We start from the raw sequence: 23,970 nt of genomic DNA, 5'->3' as shown, positions 1-23,970 counted from the left end.
GCGGTCATTACAGAGGACGCGTCCACGGGTAACGGAATGTACGGACAATGGAGTTGTGTCTTGGTGTTCTCTGCAGTGTATTGCAGGTTGCCTCTGACAACAGCTTGGAGCGTCGGGAGGCGCGTGATCCAGGTAGGCTGCAGGTGACAGCAGGTGGCTGGCGCGCCGGTGTGAACACCTTGCCTACCTGCGAGCAAGTTGGAAGGGGGGGGGGACGGGACGACGACGACGACAGAGTAAATCTATTGTTAAAGAGCTCTCCAACTTTTTTTTGCCACTGATGAAATGATAAAGTGTTATAGGTGCTTGCATGTGCACGCGATAAAAAATTGTATACGATTTGAAAGTGACTGGAAAAAATAATAAAACAGTAATTTTAATACATTATTCTATTGAATCTGAACAGAATCTATTATACTGTATTTTATGAAAAGAAGATAATTAATGTTAAACATTGTTTACTCATTTCTAACGTTAACTATAGAGAAAAAGCCCGGTGTATATCTGAGGTCTTTGTTCATATCGGGTTTAAGCAGTGCATCAAAAAACCTATATTTTAACAGTCACGAATTGACCTGAGGCCGGTGAACCACAGATTAAGTGCGGCCACAGGGTAAGACTGCAACGGCAATATCCTCGACCGTAATTTTCCGCTTAAATGTTTTTGTTAGGTTCGAAAACATTGTCCATGTGGCTTTATTGACGCACTGGTATGTGAATTTATGTGATTTTTTTTTTTGCAAACTACAAAACTACTTATTTATTCCACCCACAGTGTGAAAAAAAACTTGTTTTGAAAAGAATATTTCAACGTTGTCTTCTTTACTTCTTTTACTGTGCTGCCCCCAAGTGGATAATATTGATACACATATTTGCGATGGACAGCAAGTGAACAACAAATCTTCTTAAATAATAGTGTGCAGTCTTTCTTTCTGCAGAGTAACTCAGTAGTTTTCAGATATTTTGGGGTGGTTGTGTGCACCTGGGGAATTCAGGGGGAGTCACGCCCACCTGCGGAGATGCTGTGGGCAGAGGGGCAGACGGAACACAGGGGGTTAACAGGAAAGGGACTGACTGTCTGACCCCGTCTGGCTGCCAAAAGAGGGGGTAGCCAAAGGACTCCTCCACACACAAGAACATAAGAAGCTTAATGACGAGACGAGGTCTTTCAGCTCATGCAGGCTTGTCGCGTTGCCCACGTTCCAGAGTGTATCTCATACTGAGTGACATCAGCAAAGAGTGGGAGGAGCAAAGGGTTGTTAATGGGCTCAAAATTCGTTACTTCTGTGTTCCATAAATTGTGGATGAGAATTATATCTGAGAAAATAAGTGTCTCCCAAAATGTATATTTTCTTAACTAACTTAACTTAATGAAAGTGAACACCTGTCAGGGTTCATTTGTAAGCTTGCGTTTACAATCCAGCCTGGCATTCACATTATACCAGGGTTAGGCAAGCCAGACATTATGAACACTCCTGTGTTTCTGACTCCTGATTCCCTCAGATTAATTTTTGTTTGCGATTATTTTATGTCTCACAATTAACATGCATAATTGATTATGAAGACACGCATTAAAAAGCACTTCAGTTTTGTAACCTTGTTCATTTGTATAACATGGCACACTACCACCTAAAATAAAATAATAATAATAATAATAATAAAAACTTGCATTGAAAAGAAAAGGTATTTCATAAGTAAAATGTCTTTCATTTCTCCTTTTCAAATTTAACTGCCTTTTTGTGCATAGAGTCCTCGTTGGTCTTTAGCCAACACTTTACGGTACCTTGCCATTGGTGCCAATCATAAATGCATGCTTTCAAATCAACTATGAATGACAGACATTAACTGTTATTAAGGCATAAGCAGATGTCTAATTTCAGAAACAATGTTTCAATGAAGTATGAAGTATTTACATCAAAGGCAAATATACCAAAGCACTAGACACTGTATGTAGCTTTACGTAGTGTCAATTTGCCGAAATCAAAGGCAAAATGTATTCGCACAAGTGCCCATAAGGGGGCAGCGTTTCCCTTTCTCTACCACAGGACATAATCATGTTACTGTATGCGCTTTTATGCAGTGTATGTTTTTCAAATTAAAAAAGTCTTTTTTCCTCCAGACAAGCGAGTTGTATGGAAGCCCATTTTCGCCACCTAAAAGGAAAAAAAACAGATCAGAACTCGTTAATTAGGGATATCATCTCGTTATTTGCAGATAGTATCTCATTATTTAGAGATATTATCTCATTATTTCGAGATAGTAGGCTAATTCGAAACTGAGATGTTTCTGATCTCTGGTGGTCAGTCGTCAACAGTAGAGGAGACTAGTGAACAATTAGTTCTAGAACAATAGTGGATTCAATCATTGAAAGCTATTTTAGACGTATATTCACAAATCGTGAAATTCTAGGGCTTACAGATGACATACATAACATAAAAATAAGCCTCAGGACCCTAGAAAGAACGCCAGAAAAACATCACTGATGATGCTGAAGTGGCGTCGTTCGGGCACCAGAGATCAGAAACAGTATGGGTCCGGCATTTACACTAAACTCTGTTGCGCGTAGCCTCTCCAAACAATGAGATAGTATCTTAAAATAAGGACATAGTATCTTATTATTTCGACATATTATCTCAATATTTCGACACACTATCTCAATATTTCGAGATAGTATCTCTAAATAACGAGATACTATGTCACAATAACGAGATGATATCTCAAAAATAACGACATAATATCTCAAAATAATGACATACTATCTCAAAATAATGAGATACTATCTGTAAATAACGAGATGATATCTCTAAATATAAATAACGAGTTCCGATCTTTTTTTTTCTTTTAAGTGCCGGAAACAGGCTTCCATAAAAGTTAGAGCTGAAAGACAAAATGCGTTCAAACAAGTGCCCACTGGAGGGCAGCGTTTCCCTTTCTCTGCCACAGGACGTAGTCACGTACACCTACAACTTCAGAAGCCGAAGTGCTCCCAAGAGCATCGGGAGTAGCGAATGGTAACAATGTCATACAACTTTCAACAGTCTCATAATAATTCTGGAAAAAAATACAGGTAATCTATCATCGCTGTAATTTTATGATATAAATTGCTCGTAACAAGTATAAACTTGTTACGAGCAAAATCTGAGCTATTTTACTACAAGTAGGACAACGAGCGATTCTCCCATTTGACCAATGGCCTAGGAAACATCATTAGAGACGAAACCGAAGCTGGTAAGGATGGAATGAGTGCGTCAGTACACGTCACCACGACCTCACCACAACTTAAGCAAAAAAGGAGCGAATATAACGAAGGTGCAGTGTCCAGCAAACTGTTAATGAAGCTGTTTATTTTTAAAGGCAATTCCAGGTTCAATAGCAGTGCCCCAGCAGGGAATCAAGCCAGCAACCTTTCAGTTAGATGTTCTGCTCCTTACCACTATGCCACATTGCTGCCTATAAGGTTAAGTTGAGGATTTTGCATTTGCCTGGGTGGAAAATCTCTTATACTGTAGATAGAACCCACATACAAGTGCAGTCCAAGCTCCAGCTGAAACTAAAGGAGGTTCGGGTGACCTTGTAAGTTATTGGATGGGATGGAGGTAGATGGAGTGTCTTGCAGAGGCTACCAACCCTTTTTCCCAAAAGTCACCCACAGGAGCAGGGTCAGCATTGGCTCAGCTTGATGCAGAATATCAGGGTAACTCTGGGGTTATGTTTACAGGTGAGCAGATGAGGTCACGAGGGATTTAGTGATGATATTTATTTTTGTCCATCACACAAAGACTACCTGAGGGAAAGGCACCAATGATCATTAAACGTTATCATTAGCTCGGGTTTGATGATGACACATTAGGCAGAAAGCCAACACGGACCCATCTACTTCACGTAGATTAGAACGACGTATCTTCGTCTCCCACGCTTTCCGCAATGGCCTCAATAATTTCATTTTGATCGCCTCATTCTCCGGGTATTTAATTTCATATGCGGCTTTGATTGGGGAACATGGACTTTCCAGGTCGCAGACGCAATATGAAAAAAAAAGAAAAACAAAAATAAAAAGGAGACCCCTGTGACTTTCAAAAAGACGGATTGATGGGGCCAACGTGCAACTCTACGACTTTCATAAATCAGCGCTCAGCTCCCCATAAACACAAGCATACACAAGTAACATATTTGCCCGAGAACATGCGGCATGTTTCGGAAGAATGTTCCATGCCATCGTAAATTAAAACCCCCGCCCGTGAAGCGCAAAGCAGAGTTTTCGTAGAACAGATGAACAGACTAGTTTGATTCTTGGAAAGTAACTGCATGTTGCTTGCCTTTTTTATTGAAATGCCGAAAATAATAGCAATTGAGCAACAGCCACGGAGTAAGAAAATTGCTTTCAAATGACTCCCATTACTGCTGCAAGGCTTCGCATACGGTGTCGTGAAGCTTTTTACAAGAATTGCGAACAATCATTTTTCGCTGTCACACGTGGCTTTTGTCCAAGAGAACACTATTTGAAAATTTGCACGGGTGTTGTACAAATGCACACGTTTTTGATTAGACGGTTTGTTGCTTTTAACTGTACGTTTAATGTAATAGCCTAAACCATAAAGCAATCAGTAACCTTAAAAAGCATTGACATTATCTTAAATTTTTTACATTAAATGATTTGATGCATCACCAAAAGACAGGGTTAAATGAGATTATAATGAGGATTATAAGAAAATAATGATAAATTCCTAGGTTTTAATTTTAAGACTGTTCGCTACAGGTAACGCTTTAAAATGTGGAACATCGTACAAAGACAATAAAAAATAGGTTCACCTGAATGTGAAACCTTAGATTAAGCAGGTTCAATGTACTTGCTCTGCTGTCATGTGAATTATTCCGCTGTCATTTAATGTCTGTAATTGATGTTTTCGTTATTAATGATGTGCAATTGGTATTCTGTCATTTTTCTTCAGAATCAAATGCAATTCTATTTCTATTTGGGTGCTATATGCGTAAAGATTCCATTTTGCTGGCCATAATTGACTTGTAGCTATCAGACGACTTGGCTTTCCGCAGCAAATCATGATTATTGGTGCAAGTTAGTGAGTCAGAGATCACAACATGAAAGCTCAGCGCATGCCAGGGTTCACCGCGCCCCACTCCCCCTTCAATACAGAGATGCTCCGCGGTTCACGGCTTTACAGCAATTTCAATATTACTCACTACAGGAAATCAAATCCCTCTTAAAGCCCTGCAGTTGCCCAGGGTATTATAGAACTCAAAACATTGGGGTGATATATGAAAAAAAAAAATTCACATCTTCCCTTTTTCTCCAGATCGAACCAATTTCAGCAGTTTCCTTGGAAATCGTTGTAATGAAGTAGAGAAATTCACATCAGTTTGACCGGAAACTGTTCTTTGACTCCACTGACCTGTCCTAGATCACAGGCAACAACACTGAGGTTTCATAAATGAAACAACTACATCCCACATGTGGAGTTGTCCATACAGTGCTAGAGTGTGGACCCTCAGTATGGCGTCAGATTTATATGGCGTTAGATTTATGTCAAAAGTTGCGAGCGCATTAAACATTCTCATAAAACATTCATAAAACACCCTCGCGCACAAAGCAGCCACCACGCGCGAGAGAATTTCTGCTTGGTGAGCGCTGGAGGGCATACGCGCTCGCGACTTTTGACATAAATCTGACGCCATACTGAGGGTCCTTGTTTCAACTTCCAGTCTGCTGTAGTGCCCTTGAGTGAAATACTTCATCTTAATTGCCTGTATAAATTTAGGGTTAGGGTTAACTGTGCTAATGTCTTGTGTTCGATGTAGTCCTCAGAAAAGGTGTATTCTAAAGGAATATGTGTTGTCTGAACAGAAACCATATGAAAACTTCACTTTGTAGGAGGTATATTTCTCCACTGTAGGAGTTTTACATCAGGTCTCTTGCTCTGTGGTAGTTTGCTGCATTTTACATTCATATTCCTTTGGAGAATAACATGACGTTTGTCTAAATCCGTGTAATTCCAGTTCTGTCTCATCCAGGTCCTCAGAAGGGAGCAGACACAAAATGAATTGTGATCTGAAATCATTGTTTCATATGATAGTCATCGTGACTTCATGAAGATTTGCAGATACAAGACGGCAAGTTCATGAGAAATGTGAGATAAGAGGAAAAACTGCTCATCAATGGTCATGACACACAAGCATGATGACAACACGAACACCCACTGGGACCGAACCCGGGGCTGTAGAGCTCAGCTTGTGCTCAAGGCGAGAGCCCTCACCTTTAAGCTACAGGGGAGTCTTCCTCTGTGCCTTTTCCCACAGACCCCTCCTCTCATTCATCTCTCATCCCTCACCGCCTCGTATATCTTTCACCCTGTCTCTGCGCGTTTGTATTCCGGCAGCCAATGGTGCAGCGTGCAGTCGGCCTGGAATTGATTTCTGGCAACAATCAGCCCTTTGCGGAGCGACACATTGGGAATTTTCCTTTTCAGGGTCATGTGCAGGGCCAGTGGACACTTGGATTTCCATAGGAGGTCTCTGGCTTCAGATGAACACAATGTGCGCACATACATAGCCTCCCCACCCCACCAACAGCCACATTAACACCTGCAGTCTCAAACCCCCCCGGAGAGATGTGCATGGCTGCCGTCTCCTGCGGGGGGGGGGGGGGGGGGGGGGCACAGACTGAAGGAACAGGTTAATGCACTGCTCTAAAAGGCAGCTGTATTAAATCCCGGGGGATACATGCTTTTGCCCAAGCTATTTTACTTGTGGCACTCCTGTAGAAAATTTTTTTAAAAAAATTGCCATCACTCAAAGTGTGGGATGGAAACTGCCTGCCCTCATAGTGATGAAGATTATCTTCAGTGATGTGGAGAGAAGCAGCTGGTTGCGGAAGTCAACCCTCCTCAGGCAGGCTGTCTAGAACGTTCCCCCAACCTGGCTCTGCAGAAATTTGTTGTTGGATATGGGTTTGTGCGGAGCCAATGAATAACTGAGCGGTAATACACTACACTGCGCAATGGGGGGTGGGGGGTGACGTGAGGTGAAAGAGTGGGCCTCAACCACTCTTAAACTCCAACAGCTGTTTGCAAAGATGCAAGAGCAGCGAAAAGCAAATCCATTAGATTTATCTTTTCGCTTCGCAGTCCCCCCCCTGGCGTAATATGAGGCATGGAAGGAAAAGGATATATCGAGAAGGGCTCATCAATTCAGCTCCCATCAGGAGGCCTCCATTATAACCTCCGATATTACAGTCATTGCTCGCATATTTGCATTATCAAAGTCTGGCCGGTGCGTCACTCTATTTCCCAGACCAGAGAAGTGCGCGTCGACTCTGTGCAATGCAATGCCGGTCCCCCCTTATCTGCATTGCTTCCAAGTGAGGGTGCAAATCAAATAAATGTTATTTCCAGCGCTGCCAGCCCATGGACGGGAGCTCGGTGGCTCCGGTGGGCAGTTGCCACGGCTGGGTATAAACACAGAGGAGCTGGCCATTATCCAGTGCGATCACAGATCAGTTGTCCTCCTCTTATGTGGACAGTGGAAAATTAGCCTGGAATCGATTACCAAATTCAGTTTGCTCAGTGCATGACCCTCCTTGATAAAAACAATTCCATTAATAATGAATTATTCCATTGTAATGGCACTGTCCTCTTTACCCCCCATCACATTATTTCTTCCTTTTTCCTTTTTTTTTTTGGTGTTTGGATTTTTTTTTTTTTTTGTTCCCATTATAGACACCCCCAGAGTCTCTCTGACAGATGCATGTGCCCACGGTTCTGTTCTCATTTGTACAGGTGGTAATTCATGGCGTGTGCTATGTACAGCGAAAATGTCTTCTGCTTTGTGTCTCTGAGCAGCCCTTGGGTGATTCGAAATCAGAGCCTGGTGATTACAGCCGCACTTACAGATGATGGAGAGGAACGTTGACAGGGGAGGTAGGAGTTGCTGAATCTGTCATTCTAAGAAATTGTCATTCTAAGGGGACCGTGGCGAACACATGTGAAATGGAAGTGGGGGTGGCTGACAGCGCTCTCTTTTTCTCTCTCAATCTCTCTCTCCCTTTCTGCCTCTCTCAATCTCTCTGAGGGAGGGAGTCCTTCCCAAAAAAAAGTACCATCATCCAGATCCTTCTCCGCTGTGTTTCCGGACCAGCACACTGTGAGACTGGACTTAGTGTGCAGCAATGTTCTCCAACCCTGGAGTTCAGTCACATTGAAAAAAAAAAATCACCTATATCTGGAGATGTGGTGCCCCCACCCGTTAACCCCTCGTGCTTAAACAAGTCTTGCTTAAGAGAACTCCGGTGATGAATGTCTGAGTGGCGTTTCGGTTTTGTGACTCACTGCCGAAGATGACTACTGTGTGACGGCAGACAGAGAGCCCACGATGATCTCCCTTCTGACACGTCACAAAGGACTCAGCACTAAACCAAAAAAAAAAAAAGCGGAGACAAAATGTCCAGTCGACGAAAAGCTGGTGGCTGAGGTGAGAAGGCAGGAACTTAAATGCCAGGTACACCTCCACCATGAGTCTCTTCCACCCCCCACATTGCCTGCAAGTTTGAGCAATCGCTTTAAAAAGGCATTTTCTTGTGTGTCACCCAGGAGCCCACCCGTTTTGTGAGTAATCGAGGGCGCTTGGGAAAACGGGGAATAAATAAATTCAAGTGAAACAGCATTCATCATCAGCAACGGGAGACATGGTGGGGACAATTTATTTAGGTCTCCGTAACAACGAAAATCGATGTGGCAGCTTCGCATTCGGAAAGTTCTTTCGGAACTCTTCACTTTTTTTCTTTTTTTTTTTTTTTAAAAAGAATGGAGTTATTTGTCAGGGGAGGGGTGGGTGGTTTTGGAAGAGGCCTTATGCAGAAAAATGGAGCTGTATGCCTATGTTGGGGGGGGGGGGGGGGGGTGGTGGCTACTGATGTCTGCAGGTTCTTTCTTCCTGTTAATTAGGGAGTTTTTCCTCGCCACTGTTGCCTTAGGTTTAGGTTGTAGTTACTGCACAGCCGTAGCGGTCACGATCAGGGCCAGCTTAGTCCTGCACTTTGAAAGAGGGGCTACAGAGTGGCTCAGCTGGTAAGGCACTTATCCGGAGTGCAGGTGGAGCTCCACAGCTGAACACACAGGACATATTTTCCTAACAGTGCCAGGTAATTTCACCTGACAGCCACAACCCTACTGACTAATTAGACATCCACACCTGGATGGACCTTTAAGCCATGTGGGCTCATTGGAGGATAGATGCTGCTCTACTGACTTCATCTGAGCAATTTGTTGGGTGCTGGAGAGCAATGTGAGAGAGTGAACTCCGGATGGCCTCCCCACTGTTATCCCCAGGGGGACAAAGACAGTTACTTCTGCTGTAAAGGGGTCCCTGTCATTGTAGCTGTATGGTTTCGTACATGGCCCTTAGGGCTCAGCCTGCACTCAGGATGAGCACCTTGCAGACTTTGCCACTTGGGAGCCCGATTTTGGTCTATGAAATCTGAGAGTTATTGTACTGTTTATTTTAGATGCACTGTTTCCCAAACCGTTAAATGGTTTACATAAAAATAACTGGTTTTACTGGTTTTTACTTTGAACAAGTGGAAATTTCTGAGAAAACTGCTTCAGAAGGATGTTTGAGGCATTGCCATGCATTATGGGAAACAATGAAAGGCCGCAGTGGGGTTTTGTGAAACGAATGTTAAGCACTCTGGGGTATTGTCAGGAAGTGTTCATGACCGTCAAATTCACACAGGACTGCACTTACGTAGGTGAGTAAAAAAGTCAACGGATTCCTTTGGGGTTCAAACAAAGTTCGTTCTGTGTGAACGGGGTTTATTTTCCCGAGTTACTGGAAAAGGAAACTTTACTATTAAAGGGGAAAAGTGGTAGATTGCCCACTCATTTCCCAGAGGCCTTTTCCATAGAAACGACCTTGGACAAGCAAAACGCAAGGCATTGGGGAGGCCCTGCGGCCTAACCAGGGAGCAGAAACATCACCATACATTCAAAGGTCAAGTTACTGACTTCCTATCAGTGATCATCAATGCAGAAAGTGAGCATCCCACATTAGTGCAGTCATAGGCGGCGTTTGCGTCTTCGCTTTTGTACAAACACAGCCGTGAGAGCTTTGAGTTCGTCTCACTCCTTAAGGCTCAGCTCTCCTCGGCTCCTCTGCTTAGTCATTGAGCTTTAAGACAGAAATGGCCTCTCCGATCTGGAATACAGATGACACACTTACTTTTTTTTACCTGTGATGGAGTGTAATGCGTTTTCCTGGGAACGGCTACCTCCAGTCCTCCACCACCCGGCTCTACACTTCACTGGTAGAGATAAACTCATCTCTAAAGTCTCTGCTCCACATTTATTTTTTGCCTTTGTGTGTGTGTGTGTGTGTTTGTGTGTGTGTGTGTGTGTGCGTATGTGTGGTTGGGAGTGGGGAGTGATGGGCTGGAAGCTTGTGATTTTTATCCCCAATGAGAAGGATATGAGAGACATTCGTTTGCCTACAAGGAGCTGAAATCAGCATCAGGTTGGAGAAGGAGAAATTCGCCTTGAAAGGCCAGGATGCCCTCTGTCCCCCTCTCAGGCCCTGAGGCATGAAGGGGGACCAAAATCCAGAAGAGGGTGGCTTCGCCCTGTGAGCTTCACACAGGTGGGGCGGCTGGGTGGGGAAAGGGGGGGCACCTGGGGGAAAATAATGCATGGGCATTGGGGTTACAATGCCTCACTAGCTTGACGGTGTTGTATCAGTGCACTTTTGTGCACAAAACAGTGCTTGAACATGTTGTTTTTTTTAAATATCATTGCTCTTGCTGTTTTGTTGGTTTGTTGTCAGAATCATTCTTTTTTTGTCTGTTTTGCTCTTTTTTCATTGCAGACAAAAAGAGCACAACTGACAAGGAGTGATACAGGTCTCAGTTCTCTTCTCTGCAGGCAAACAAATACTGTATCTCTCTTCTGCATGTCTGTATTTCTGTCATTGCAGATCACACGCACATCAGCCTATTCCTTCCTCTTCATAACACACACACACACACACACACAGACTCCTCAGCAGCCAACAAAAATTCTGTCAAAAATAAACTTTCAGTAAAGACGTTACAGGCAGCTTTCTTTCAGCCGATGGTGTGAAAGTAAAAACTTACTCTCTGTTACATCTTCGTCCTTTGTGAGATGTCTGTGAGGACTTCTTTGGTAGAAGTGCTGTAGGAAATAAAATGTGACACTGGGGTCACAGGAAACAGAAGTGTACAAGACATCAGAGTAAACAAGGTGACATGTGAACAGGACATTAGGGTTAGAGCACAAACTCTCAGCGATGGACAGGACATTAGGGTTAGAGAACAAACTCTCACCGATGGACAGGACATCAAAGTTAGAGGACACAGGGTCACACACAAACAGGACATCAGTATTAGAGGCTACAGGGTAACAGATAAACAGGACATTAGGGTTAGAGGAAATTAGGATCACAGGAGAGTGACAGGAAGAGACCCCTGACTTGTCTGACACATCGCCCAACCTTCAAACACTTTCCTGCCTTCAGTGTGCCTCCTCAGTACCGTGTGCTGACATTTAGGGGCCAGGTTTTGGGACGGGATGCCAGACTGTGTGACTCAGCCCTTTGAGAGGTAAGCGCTTCTGTCCCCATGCTAGTAATTCCTCTGTGAGGCATAAGGCCCCCCTTACAGGAAGCATCATCTGGAGGAAAGAGAGAGCGTTTGCTGCTTGCAAACCCTTATCGTCTTTCTCTCCTCCCTCACTCAGCTCATTTCTCATTTTAGCTTCATCTCTTGCTTTTAAGCTCTTCACTTTGTTGTATTCCCCTTATCCCCAGCTCTCTCTCTCTCTCCCTCTCTCTCTGCTTCTGCCTTGATTCCTCTCTGTCTACTGTGAATATAGAATAATAAGTGACCCACACAGACACAAACACACACACACACACACACACACACACACACACACACACACACCTACACACACACACACATACATATACACACACACACACTATGTTGAACAGTCTAAGCCAGGCCTGTTTCTGTTCTTTTCTTTCCTCCTCCATGTACCATCTCCAGGTCGGAGCCTCCATTACTGCAAGCACAGAATGTGCGTAATGATTTCAGACTTGGCTCAGCAGAGACCCTCCCATTTCAACCTCAGTTAACCTGACTGGATGAGGAAATAATCAACTGAAAATAGCAGCCCCCCTGGGCTCTGTGCCTCCCAAAATTGGCCCCCACCCACACACCCATAATTTGCTTATTGTGCACTAATGGGGAAAACAGTGAGAAATGACTTTGTCTGAATCTGTTATTTTGATGGAACTATCTTTCTCCCTCTCTCTCTCTCTCTCTCTCTTTGTCTCTCTCTCTCTCTCACACACACACACACACACACACACACACACACACTTCTCATCTCCACCAAATTACAAGTGATTGTGAGGGAATACTTAACTGCCTGCCAGCTCAGTGCTAATTACCTGCAAGAGGAGAGGTGTTTATCGGCCCTCCTCGGGATAGGGGTGGATTTCACAGGCCGTTGCTGCTGTTCACTGCACTCACACTGACGCTCAGTCACACGCCGGAGCGCCACGGTGCGCTGTCACTGACGGACCACACCACGAGGGTTTGCAGCAGTGGCGATGGGTCTGCGATCACATGCTTCACCCCTCAGTCCTCAGTCTGGGGTTCAAAGTATGCACAGCTGCTGTTTAGTGTAGTAACGCTTACTTCGTTACTGTTTCCCTACGGACCACCAGAAAACATCTAGAGAGCTGTTATTTATGTATGGGTCACAGCTATCACAACTTATGACAATTATGATATATATCATATATGGAATCTGTGTTCTGCTGGCATCCAGTTCATTTTATATGCACTAATTATTATTAAAGACCCAATAATACATGTAAGGCTCAATTCGGCCAATATTCACTTTTATTCAGGATAAAAATATAAGGCACACTACATTGCTTAAATTATATCACCCAAAAACTAAAAGCAATCCTGGTTGCTACTTACAAAACATTACACTTTGGCGGGTTACCAGTTCACTGTGAAAAATAAAACATCTTTGAGAAACGCTGGAAACTTACGGGCTCATTGAGCAGCGTTTTGTCATAGAGACAGGCTTCGAAAAGAGGAAAGGCAGTGGCCTCAGGGAAAACTGATACAGGTAGAGACAGGGCAACTGGTTTTTGATTATCAAAAGCATAAAGACTTCAAAATTTTCTTCTGCAGTCTTGCACAGGTTGTTTTTTGCATGTGTGCATGTTTTTGTGCATCGTGGTTGGAGGTGGGGGGTGGGGGTGTGTGTGTTGTGTTTTGGGTAGGTGAGCATGCATGTGTGTGTGTGCATGCGTGTGTGTGTGCATGTGTGTGTGTGCAAGCGTGTGTGTGCATGTGTGTGTGTGCATGCATGTGTGTGTGCATGTGTGTGTGTGCATGCGTGTGTGTGTGCATGTGTGTGTGCATGCGTGTGTGTGTCAGTGCTCCCGCCCCCTAGCTGTTGTGTTTTTGTTTTTCCCTGTCCATGTGCTTTTGTTTTCCTTGTGTTCTAGCCCTGCCCCGCTCTCCGCCCTGTCTCCGCCCACCCGATCATCGCCACCTGCCTGCCTACACACCTGCTTCCCATCACCTCATCAGCTCAGCCCTATATCTACCCTGCTTGTCTCTGTCTTGTTGCCAGTTTGTTGCAGTGTGATTGTACCTGTCTTGGTCCTGCTGTGGTTTCTTCCTGATTGCTGGTCTCCGAACTGACCCTGCCTGCGCTTCGACTTTGCTCCTGCCTGCTGCCCTGCCTTGTTCACCTGATCTTCCTGACTACCTGGTTTGACCCTGCCTGTCCCCGGCTTTGATTCCTGACTGCATTCATACTGCCTGCCTGGTCTCTACCCTGCCTGTTTTTTGGTCACGATTTCTGCCCGGTGTCCTTATAAAGGCACTTGGAATCTGGAGGTCTCATGGTCCAGCGCCTGAGTCCTTGCCTGTGTGTGTGTATAGTCACCCCAAGATTCAGTGTGCCTGCTTTTATGAATGTTGGTCATGTCTCTGGCCATGAGTTTTCATCCATTTACAGAGCAGAGTATAAGGTCTTTACTTTTTGTTTCTGTAAGAAAATTGCTCTGTCATCACTGTTTAACTTTGATGCTGGCATCCAACAGAGAGCCCTGAAGTAATCTTTCTAAAGTAATTCCATAGAAGCCACAACTGTCCCATATCAGTCCCTTGTCCCTAATACCCATGCATATTACATTACATTATTAATTTTCTTTGCAGAAGGTGCACTTCCAGGGAAGCTTACAGTTGAAATATTATGCATGTGCAATAACTGGTAATTTATGTGAAGTGGTTTGAGGAAGAGTGTCTTGCTCTGGTATGAAACAGCAGTCCCCCAGATATGAACCTACAGCCCTTTGCACCATAGCACACTGCAGGTGGATATTGTTCCCCAAGCACCACATCACTGATGTGCAAATGTTTGAATTGGGAATTATTTTGCCAGAATAGTTTTTTAAAGGCTCTGTGCCTTGCAAAGGCAGCAGACAGTTTTTTGGCCATCTCTGTCTCCCCAGGGTGGCCACAAATCCCTGTGGCCCTTCAGTTGTATGTGCTTTTTTTGCCAGCTGCTCTTTGACAGAATGAACTACAAATTAGGAGCACATGCATTAGTGATGACATGGTGTTGAGTGCCATTATGCAGGGCCAACTAATGGGCTGTTCCATCACAAGAAGCACACAGAATCAGACTGAAGATCGGGGTCAGGATCTGAATCAGAATTAGAGTCAGAGTCAATTACCACACAGTCCTGCTGTCCTTGTCCCATTAAGGCAGACAGTTTTTTTTCAGATTTTAAAAATGAAACAAAGGATAACAGATTAAAAACATCCAGTCTAAAAAAGGAAACATGGTAAAAAACACTCATTTAGGCAAAAAAGTGTAGATGGGCTCACATTATCTTGTTTGCCTGGCTCCACACCACACAGGGAAAAGTTACAGAGCCATGGAAGAACCACATTGCATCAGCAATAAAATCCTGCAATGAAAGTATGTGATGATATGCTGATGTGCTTCAGCTGGGCTTCAGAACACAGAGGCAGCATGGTAATCTGCCAATACTGGGAATACAATACAACAGGAAGTTTACACGAGGACACTGGAACTCCAGGTTCCAATCCAGGCTGTGTTACTTTGAGACCCCCAGACCAAATTGCAGTGAAGCTGAACTTTGTGGAGATGGAATGCCTGGGAATTCTATTCTTATTCTGTAATTCATAGTTTCTGGTATATACACAAACATTTAAACAATTTCTGCACAGAAAGTACATTTTCATTTAAACAGTAAAGAATAACATCCCCATTCATTTTTTTTATTGCCAGTGATGCTAATATTCAATGCAACCAACATAAATAATTTTCTGATTCCGAATAATAATAATAGTTTATGCATGTTTGTTCAATGCCAGTTGGAATTCAGAGAGTAAATGTCAGAGCCCGAAAAGTTTGAATGGTTCCTTGGACCAGGGAATGACCTGCAATGACTTTACATTCCTTACGCTTGAATGACCTTCGCTTAAAATCTATTGAAAGACATCATGCGCAACCAAGTAAGGGAATTTTCAGACCTTCACCGTGAGAGACGCTGCCTGTGATCATGTGATGACGCTGTAAGAGCGTATGCCAAATGGGTGCGGTGTATGAGAAAATGGTGCCTGAGAGTGAACACTGAGATGCACTGCCCCTGTGGAGATTTCGTCATTTTTAAATTGTCCCAATGCCTATTTACAAGCTATAGCTGATTTGTATATGTTTTCAGAACCCTTCTTACCTCAATGTCATTATTGTGGAGGTGGTGAAGCCTCCCTGACTAACAAAGACTGTCACATTATATCTGATGTCATGCACCCCCCCCGCCCCCCTCCCTGGCAGACTTCATTTGTAGTGATTTGCATTTTGCACAACTGAATATGTGAGAACAAAACTGTTTTTTTTTTTGTGTGCATGTGTGTTTGTGTGTGTGTGTGTGTGTGTGTGTGTGTGTGTGTGTGTGTGTGTGTGTGTGTGTGTGATTATTTCAGCACTGAGGTTTCAGAGGGATTTATCAGAAGTTTTCGGAGTTGTATCTCCCCTCCTTCCGGGAAGAGAACGCTCAAGACGAAAACTTTCTGAAAAATGTTGTTTTTCAACAGATACTGGTAATGAGAGTGCTTCGGGACCGCTGGACTGAGCAAGCACTTCATAATTGGGTTGAGAGATATACTGTGAGCCTTAACTGTCTGTGGTGTTCTTGTGTAAGAGTTTCCTCACCTGTCTTTCCTCCAGGTCCATTCTGTGGGATGTGGGATCATACACCTTGGGGGGGGGGGGGGGCTCTGAGAGGGGGAGGCAGGCTTGTGTGTTCTATTATTAACGTCAGGTGGCTACACATTTCAGGTTTTTATTTTTCATTTTTGAAGAATAAATAAAAATAAGTAACGCTAATTCAAGGACCGAATCACCCACTCGTGTGGGGTTACTTTTACAGGAAAGCAGAGTCACTTTTTTCTCGCTGAACCTCTCTCCAATGTCGTAAACAACCAGCACTCGTCATGACTTAATTGAATTTTGGTGCTATTGGAAACTGCCCACCATCCATCATTCTCTTCTGTCCCCCCCCCACCCCCCCACCAAAGGATTATGGGATTATTAGATGACGTGGCAGGCAAGGGAGAGACAGATATGTCTGGTGCAAGCCATCTGCCTGGATCCTGACCGCTTGTTCGGATGGTGACTGAGCCGCAGTGGGACTGCTCCTCTTTCGGCCTGCAGAATGGGACCCATAATTGAGCAAAGTGAGGGCTGGAGAAGGCACTTCCACCAGTAAGCAGCTAAATCCAGGCATGGAGCTTTAGAGCCCAGCGAAAGCCAAGTGAAGACCAGCCATTTTGGGCAGAGAGCATCAGGGCCCAGAGGACACCAGTGTGGGGCATCAGAGCACAGCAAGGTCCACCAAAGTCCATCAGAGACCAGCAGCCCAAAGATGGGCGACAAGAATCAGGGCCTGTTGAAGCCTTCAGGAACATGATGAACGTTGCCAAAGAGTTTCAGGCCTCTGTGAAGCTCATTGGAGCCCAGAGAAGCCCATCAGAGACCTCTGTCGAGCTTCTCTGTTTGTGCTCCCTTCTCTCAGCTCCAGTATGCCAGGATAGCAGGACAGCCGTGTCATTTGTCATTTAGCATGCTGCTCTTACCCAGAGCAACATACATAGGTTACAATTTTTACACGCTATCCATTTATACAGCTGGATATTAACTGGCTGGTCTTCACTTGGCTTTCGCTGGGCTCTAAAGCTCCATGCCTGGCTTTAGCTGCTCTCTACTGGTGGAAGTGCCTTCTCCAGCCCTCACTTTGCTCAATTATGGGTCCCATTCTGCAGGCCGAAAGAGGAGCAGTCCCACTGCGGCTCAGTTAGGTACCTTGCCCAAGGGTGCAGCAGCAGCACCTCGGCGGGGAATCGAACCGGCAGCCTTTCGGCTACAAGCCCTGGGCCTTATCACTATGCTACATTGCCGCCTGTGTGTGACACTCTGAGTATGACCACCCTGTCTCCCTCTGTCATCATTAGTGTCTGACAGATCGCTGGACATTTCATGTTCTTTTGTTCTTTTTTTTCCTTGAGTACTTGAGTAGGCAATCTAAGAGTGACCCAAAAGGTGAGGGCGAGGATTGAAGCAAAAAATCATTTCGGATGCCACATGCTTTATTACCTCTTCTTGAGGTAATACTAATGATAATGGATTGTGTTCATACACCTTCCTTAGTGGATCCTGAAGCACTGTTCAGTGAGAAGAAGTTTAAGAAATAATGGATCCAATTGATACTACACTGAGTAATGTGAATAATATGTAAGCCTGCCAACCTCTCATGATATAGCAGCTAATGAAAAAGAAAATTTGAAATTTGATAAAACTATGGATATGAAGGCTATACATAGAAATGTACTCACAGGACGTTGACTCGCATCTATTATATTACATTATTGTCGTTTAGCATACACTCTTGTCCAGAGTGACTTTTAGGTTACATTTAGGTTACACTTTTATCCATTTATACAGCTGTATATTTATTGAGGCCATTGTGGGTTAAGTGTCTTGCCCAAGCATACAACAGCAGTGCCATAGCAGGGAATTGAACCAACATCCTTGTGGTTATACGCCCCGCTCTTTACCGTTACATCTCTCTGCCACGCACTCCCACAACAAAATAGTGCAGGGTATAGCATGGTCAACACCCTCTGGAGTAAGTATGTTAGGTTTTGATGATCCGGAACTGATACTAAATTGGTCTTACATCAGCGCTGGTCACCACCATGACAGCCAGCATAGCGGGAGTCACGTTCGACAGGCCCAAGAAGGCGAAGGCCACGACCCCCAAAAATGCTCCGGTTTCAGGTGCTCCCGAGAAAAATGTTCACAATGTTCCATGAAGGACAGAATGACAGAAAGCACCTCTGTTTGGGGGCCTCTCGGTGGTAACCAAGCAGAGCCCCAGTCAGTATCTCTGTGCAAGGCCACAGGGCAGTAATGGAGCAACGTGTCACCTTGCTATTGACTCCCAGCATGATGTATCCAGTTGGTAAATTTTATTTTTCAGATTCATGTGTGTCTGTACTCACTAATACACACAAGCCCAAGGCCAGGACTGCAATCGCCCATTCTGTGGCAGGAACGGTGTGACACCATTTTTGACAAAACATTTTTGAAAAAAAAAAAAACTTTTGCCATTGATTGAACATAATCCATTCCCAACTGTTCACGCATTCCTCACTATCAACAGAAAATATACAGCTATGACCCCCCTACACGTTTTCAACGATTAAAAATTAACTCCTCCTGCGCTAAAAACAAAGGGAGTTTATCTTGAGTGGGGGAGAGAAAAAGAGAGACAGAGGAAGAGAGAGAGAGAGAGGGAAAGGAAAGAAGGGTGGGGAAGTCTGCAATGAGGCTCTGTACCTGGGTTCAAGGTTCTTTTCCCTCCTTCTGTCTCTTGCTCTTTCTCTCTCTCTCTCTTGCCTCTCTGTCTGTCTGTCTCTGTCTGTCTCTCTCAAAAATAATGATGAATGTAATGTTGTGATGGATGGGGAAGGGGAGGGCAGAGTGTTGCATTCAGTAATCAGGGTGGTGTAGAATGTGTTGCAGAGGGTGTGATGGAAAGAGCGGTGCAGAACCAGAGGCTGTGGAGTGTATTTACCAACCACCTAGAGCTAATCAGGCGTAGTAATACAGTAACACACATACACAATGGTGGTAACAGAGACATTAGTATATGGAGATCATAAAAAAGGGGCTGTACATGTATTTCTGTACATGTAAGTGATAAGTTAATTAACCCTTTCCTTTCATTGCTTTCATTTTTTCCCTCTCTCCCTCCCTGTCTTCCCCATGCTTATCAAAGAGGCATGACCATGATTGGTCAGCACATCATCCTGGTTCGATTCGCTCTGCGTTTGCCATCCAGAGGTCGAGAACTGGACACAGAGTGACATCTGGTAATTCTGGGATGCGGGGGTTCCGTTTAAGACCAGAGTAGATGTGTGGTGTGAGCAGACGAGGTGGAGCTCGATAAAATAGAGGTGGTGTAATGAATGAGTAACTGTTGGTCATAAACCCAGCAGATAAGCAGAGGTAGGAGGAGCATGTTTTCCTACAACAAGGAAGCCTTGTTTCCCATACCTACACAGATGCTCTCACACACGAGCACGTACAGACGGACGCACGCTCGGGGACACGCTCGAAGGCACGCCCGCTGGCTTTTTGAGGAAGGGCCTCAGATAAAGAGGAAGAGGGAGCGGCCAGGTGAGTCGCACCTTTCTCCGAATTCCCCCGTTCCTCTCAGAACAAGCTCTGGCGTTGCCGTGGTACAACCAAACAGCCACAAAGAGAGGAGAAGAACTACCACAGAGCAGGAGAGAGAGAGAGAGAGAGAAAGAGTGAGAGAGAGAGAGAGAGAGAGAGAGAGAGAGAGAGAGAGAGAGAGAGAACAAAGTATAGAAAGAGTGAGAGAGAGAGCTTTTGAAGAGATAGCTGGGACCGTGCGTGAGTTTGAAAGGTTAAAAGAGCGAACAGAAGCAGACGGAGAAAGTTCTGAGAGAGACCGTGGGGCGAAAGGAAGCGGCGAGAGAGATCGAGAGAGCGGAGACGGGACTTGACAGAGACGCCTGCTACAGAGGCAGATCGCCATGGTTACCCTGGACGTGCGGACGCTGACGGTGCCGGTGGGCATCGTGCGGATGCTAGAGGTGATCCTCTCCTGCATCTCCTTCAGCCTGGTGGCGTCGGTGGGCCACAACAGCTCGTCCTACTGGGCATGGTGCATGTTCACCTGGTGCTTCTGCTGCTTCATGACCCTGCTGATCCTGATCATGGAGTTCACCCGCCTCAATGCCAAGGTGCCCATCTCCTGGGACGACTTCACCACCGCATTCGCCATGCTGGCCACCCTCATGGTGCTGGCCGCCTCCGTCATCTACCCCACCTTCTTCACCTGCTCCACCTGCTCGCGGCCGATCGCCGCCACCGCCATGTCCTGCCTGTGCTTCGTGGCCTACGCCGTGGAGGTGGGGCTGACCCGGGCGCGGCCGGGTGAGATCAGCGGCTTCCTGTCCACCGTGCCCGGCCTACTGAAGGTGCTGGAGGCCTTTGTGGCCTGCATCATCTTCATCTCCCTGGACTCCGGCCGGTACCCCCGCTTCCCGGGTCTGCAGTGGTGCGTGGCCGTCTACTCCCTCTGCTTCATCTTCGCCCTCCTCATCATCCTCTTCACCATCTGCCAGCTGCTCTCGCTCTTCCCTTTCCCCTTCGACAAGGTGCTGACCTGCTACAACATCCTGGCCGTCATGATGTACATGACGGCCGTGGTCGTCTGGCCCATCTATGCCTTCCAGAACAACCCCAGACCCAACGGGTGTAACCACTGCCCCTGGGACAGCCTGGTGGTGGTGTCCTTCATGACCTGCGTGAACCTCATCGTCTACATCGTGGACACCGTCTACTCTGTGCGCCTGGTCTTCCTCGTTTCCCCAGCCTAGGCCCTGCCACACCCATGCACCCTCGCCCGGGACGTGCTGGCTGCTCGGCCAGGTCTGAACAGAGTTTGTCCAGAGAGGCTGAGAGTCAAGGCGATAACGACGGATCGTTAGTTATTTATTCTGCAGCTGAAAAAGACTGTAAGATACAGTGGCGTTTATAAAGAACCCACACGGCTCTCTCTCTATGTATATACACATATAAATATATCATTATATTGCTGATTAGTCTGGAATAGTCTCAAATCATTTTGTTAACTGTATCCATTCCATTATGTTTCATTGACTGATGATTATTTTTGAAACTGTGTACATATAAAATGCCTTGAAATCGCAGAAATATCCAGGGGTGCCGTACTAGGATCAGGATGTGGATGGCCAGTATGCATTCAGTTTCAGATGCTTCATTATTGTTTGCTTCAGCAACGCGCATGTCACTACGACCGATTTAAAGGGAATTAAATACAAAAAGGGGATTTACCGAATTCTTGGTGTGTTTTGTTAATTCTTCTTTCCGTCCGTTTCCCTCCTCCACTGCTCATTTCAACCGTCACTGATTCCGCGTTTTAACCAGACCGAGAAGACCTGACAGACACAGACAAAATCTGTTCTTGGTTACAGGGTGGCCTGTTCTTTTACCTTGCTTTTAATTTTAAAAATTGTATATTGAGAAAGGTGTTTATGTATAGTTTATACTTTCATAGTTTATATAGAGGTGACCAGAGCTGCTAGCTGCTTCTGTCCAGGAGAGGGAAGAGAGAGACAGAGTTGGCTGAAGTGAGCCAAATGAGGCGGTGAATCTTGTAGCCACAGCCCTTTTGAGATTCTTGTTTCACCGTTTGCGTTATTATTCTGTCTGTTCGTGCATCGGAGGCCAGAACAAAAGCAGCGAAAGAGCGACGAACCGGCTCGTCGCCCCTCCCCTCCCATCATTCCTTTCTCCGCCTGCCCTGTTTGCTGAGGCGTGGCTGTGACTTCGGTGGAAGTGGAATGCGATTGAGGGCGTAGGGCTGAACTCCCTCTCTCCTATCTGTGTTTACTGTGAGTTACTGTGAGAGAGTAAACTCCTCCGCCCACGCCCAAAGGAAGCCAGGGCTCAGACACTTAATAATCCACCGCCCTGCCTGTAGTGAGGCTCACAGTGGGTGTGACAACTTATATACTGTTCTTATTATACTGTTACGTTATTACTCTTTGAATATAGCAATAAAAAAAGGAAGGACAAAGATTCTTTTGTTCCTGAAATATGTTATAGCGGAGGTAGAGGGGGTAGCTGTGTTATTATACAAATGTTTGTGTTCTTCATGCATCTTTCTGGTCAAATAGGATACAAAGACTTCATTTCTTCTTGGTCAGGGGTGGGGAGTAACGACCACTGGCAATGTCCTTCATCCAGGTAATAGTGATCCTGGCCGAGAGCAAGGTCAGAGGCCAGCAGGCACAGTCCAGCGCAGGAGGAAGCCGGCGTTGCTTAGGCAACGCCATGTTTGGAGACCTCGATGGCAAGGGCAGGAAGTCCTGCCTGTTATTGGCCTTTGAAGTGACAGCAGCCTCAGTTCCGCCAACCCCCGGATTCAAAGACTCAAAGTAAAGGGCAAACAGGTGTCTCCCAGCTTTGTCAATGATTAACTGAGACCAGCCAGACATTTTCAGTACATCCCACTGCTCTCTGCCTCGCTCCCTCTCTCTATCTGTGTGTGTGTGTGCGTGTGTGTGTGTGTGTGTGCGCAAATTTGCCTCCAAATGTGACAAATGTAAAGAAATTTGGCAGGAGAACAATCTCTTCCTTCAGTCTAAACAGCACAGGGACATTTTCTGGGGTTCAAAGGATATCTGCAAGTTAAGCATTGCAGCTGTGGTGAAATATTTGGGTCTCGTTTCTTTGAAGGTGCGTGTCTGTGTCGATTGCTTAACAAAAATCACACTGGGAGCAGGGAGTCATCTCTGGCTACCCAGGATTTTCTGACACGCCCATTTTCATCCGTTGTGCTTAGGTCCCTCAGACACATCCTTTTGATCTACAGGAACAGCACTGATATATATATTTTTATGTGTGCCTGTGGCCTTTTTTGTTACTGCATTTATGGCCAAATTGAAGCTCCGTGATGCAGTCTTATTTTGACCCTGGCAGGCCAAGTTTGTGTTTGGCTTGCGGATATTACTCCTCAGAGAGAAGCCGTTCATCAGACAGGAAGCAGGGATTTCTGTGCCATTGGGCCTTCCTAATCCACACTTCGGAGAGCTAATTGCATGTTGCCTCATCCACAGTCTCGGTTCAGATTCAAATTCAAACCAGCTTTATTGCCATGATAATAATATATGTCGCGGACGTATAAAGAATGAAAGTAAAACTAAACTAAAACTACTGAAGTAATTAATTATTAATAATAATTAATGTTCATTATTAACAATCAGGATAATAATCAACAGCAGTAACAATGACCAATTTATATGCAAATCCTCCACTCCTTAACTTATTCACACAAACACACACACACACACACACAAACACACGCACACGCACGCACACACAGGGTTCATCTGCCATGTCAGTATGGCGGTGGGGCAATGAGGTGAAGTGAGTTGAACTGACATGTATTGGAAATTAGCCTTACAAAGGCAAAGCCGTGTGTTCAGTCATAAGGAGCCTGGGCGACACATGCTGTCATTATAATTAACACCAGCAGAGTCATTAGCATGCTTCTGATGGATGGTCAAGAGCTTGCAAACAGCGAATCCAGGGCTGGTGGACCAAAGCTCCCCTGGTCTGCATTATTTGCAGTCTGTTATCAGTAAACGGACAAAAAGGCCCGAATTTCCCTCAGAGCACAGTTCGCTTTGGGTCTGCTGTGATTTAGATTTTGCCTGTACAATCCATTTATCATTCTGGAAGCACTGAACATCTGGCACTT

General features: G+C 45.1%; 1 protein-coding gene across 1 annotated transcript; it reads left to right on the top strand.

Annotated features, from left to right (window-relative positions):
• Positions 1–20,212: 20,212 nt before the first annotated feature.
• LOC118795218 (myeloid-associated differentiation marker homolog) lies at positions 20,213–21,061 on the top strand. Its single transcript, XM_036553618.1, has one exon. The coding sequence runs from the start codon at positions 20,213–20,215 to the stop codon at positions 21,059–21,061; it is 849 nt and encodes a 282-aa protein (XP_036409511.1).
• The last annotated feature ends 2,909 nt before the right edge of the window (positions 21,062–23,970 follow it).

Source organism: Megalops cyprinoides, chromosome 19 (assembly GCF_013368585.1).
Source record: "Megalops cyprinoides isolate fMegCyp1 chromosome 19, fMegCyp1.pri, whole genome shotgun sequence".
NCBI lineage: Eukaryota > Metazoa > Chordata > Actinopteri > Elopiformes > Megalopidae > Megalops > Megalops cyprinoides.
The sequence above is the reverse complement of the archived record's forward strand: the minus strand, read 5'-3'. Positions and strand labels throughout refer to the sequence as shown.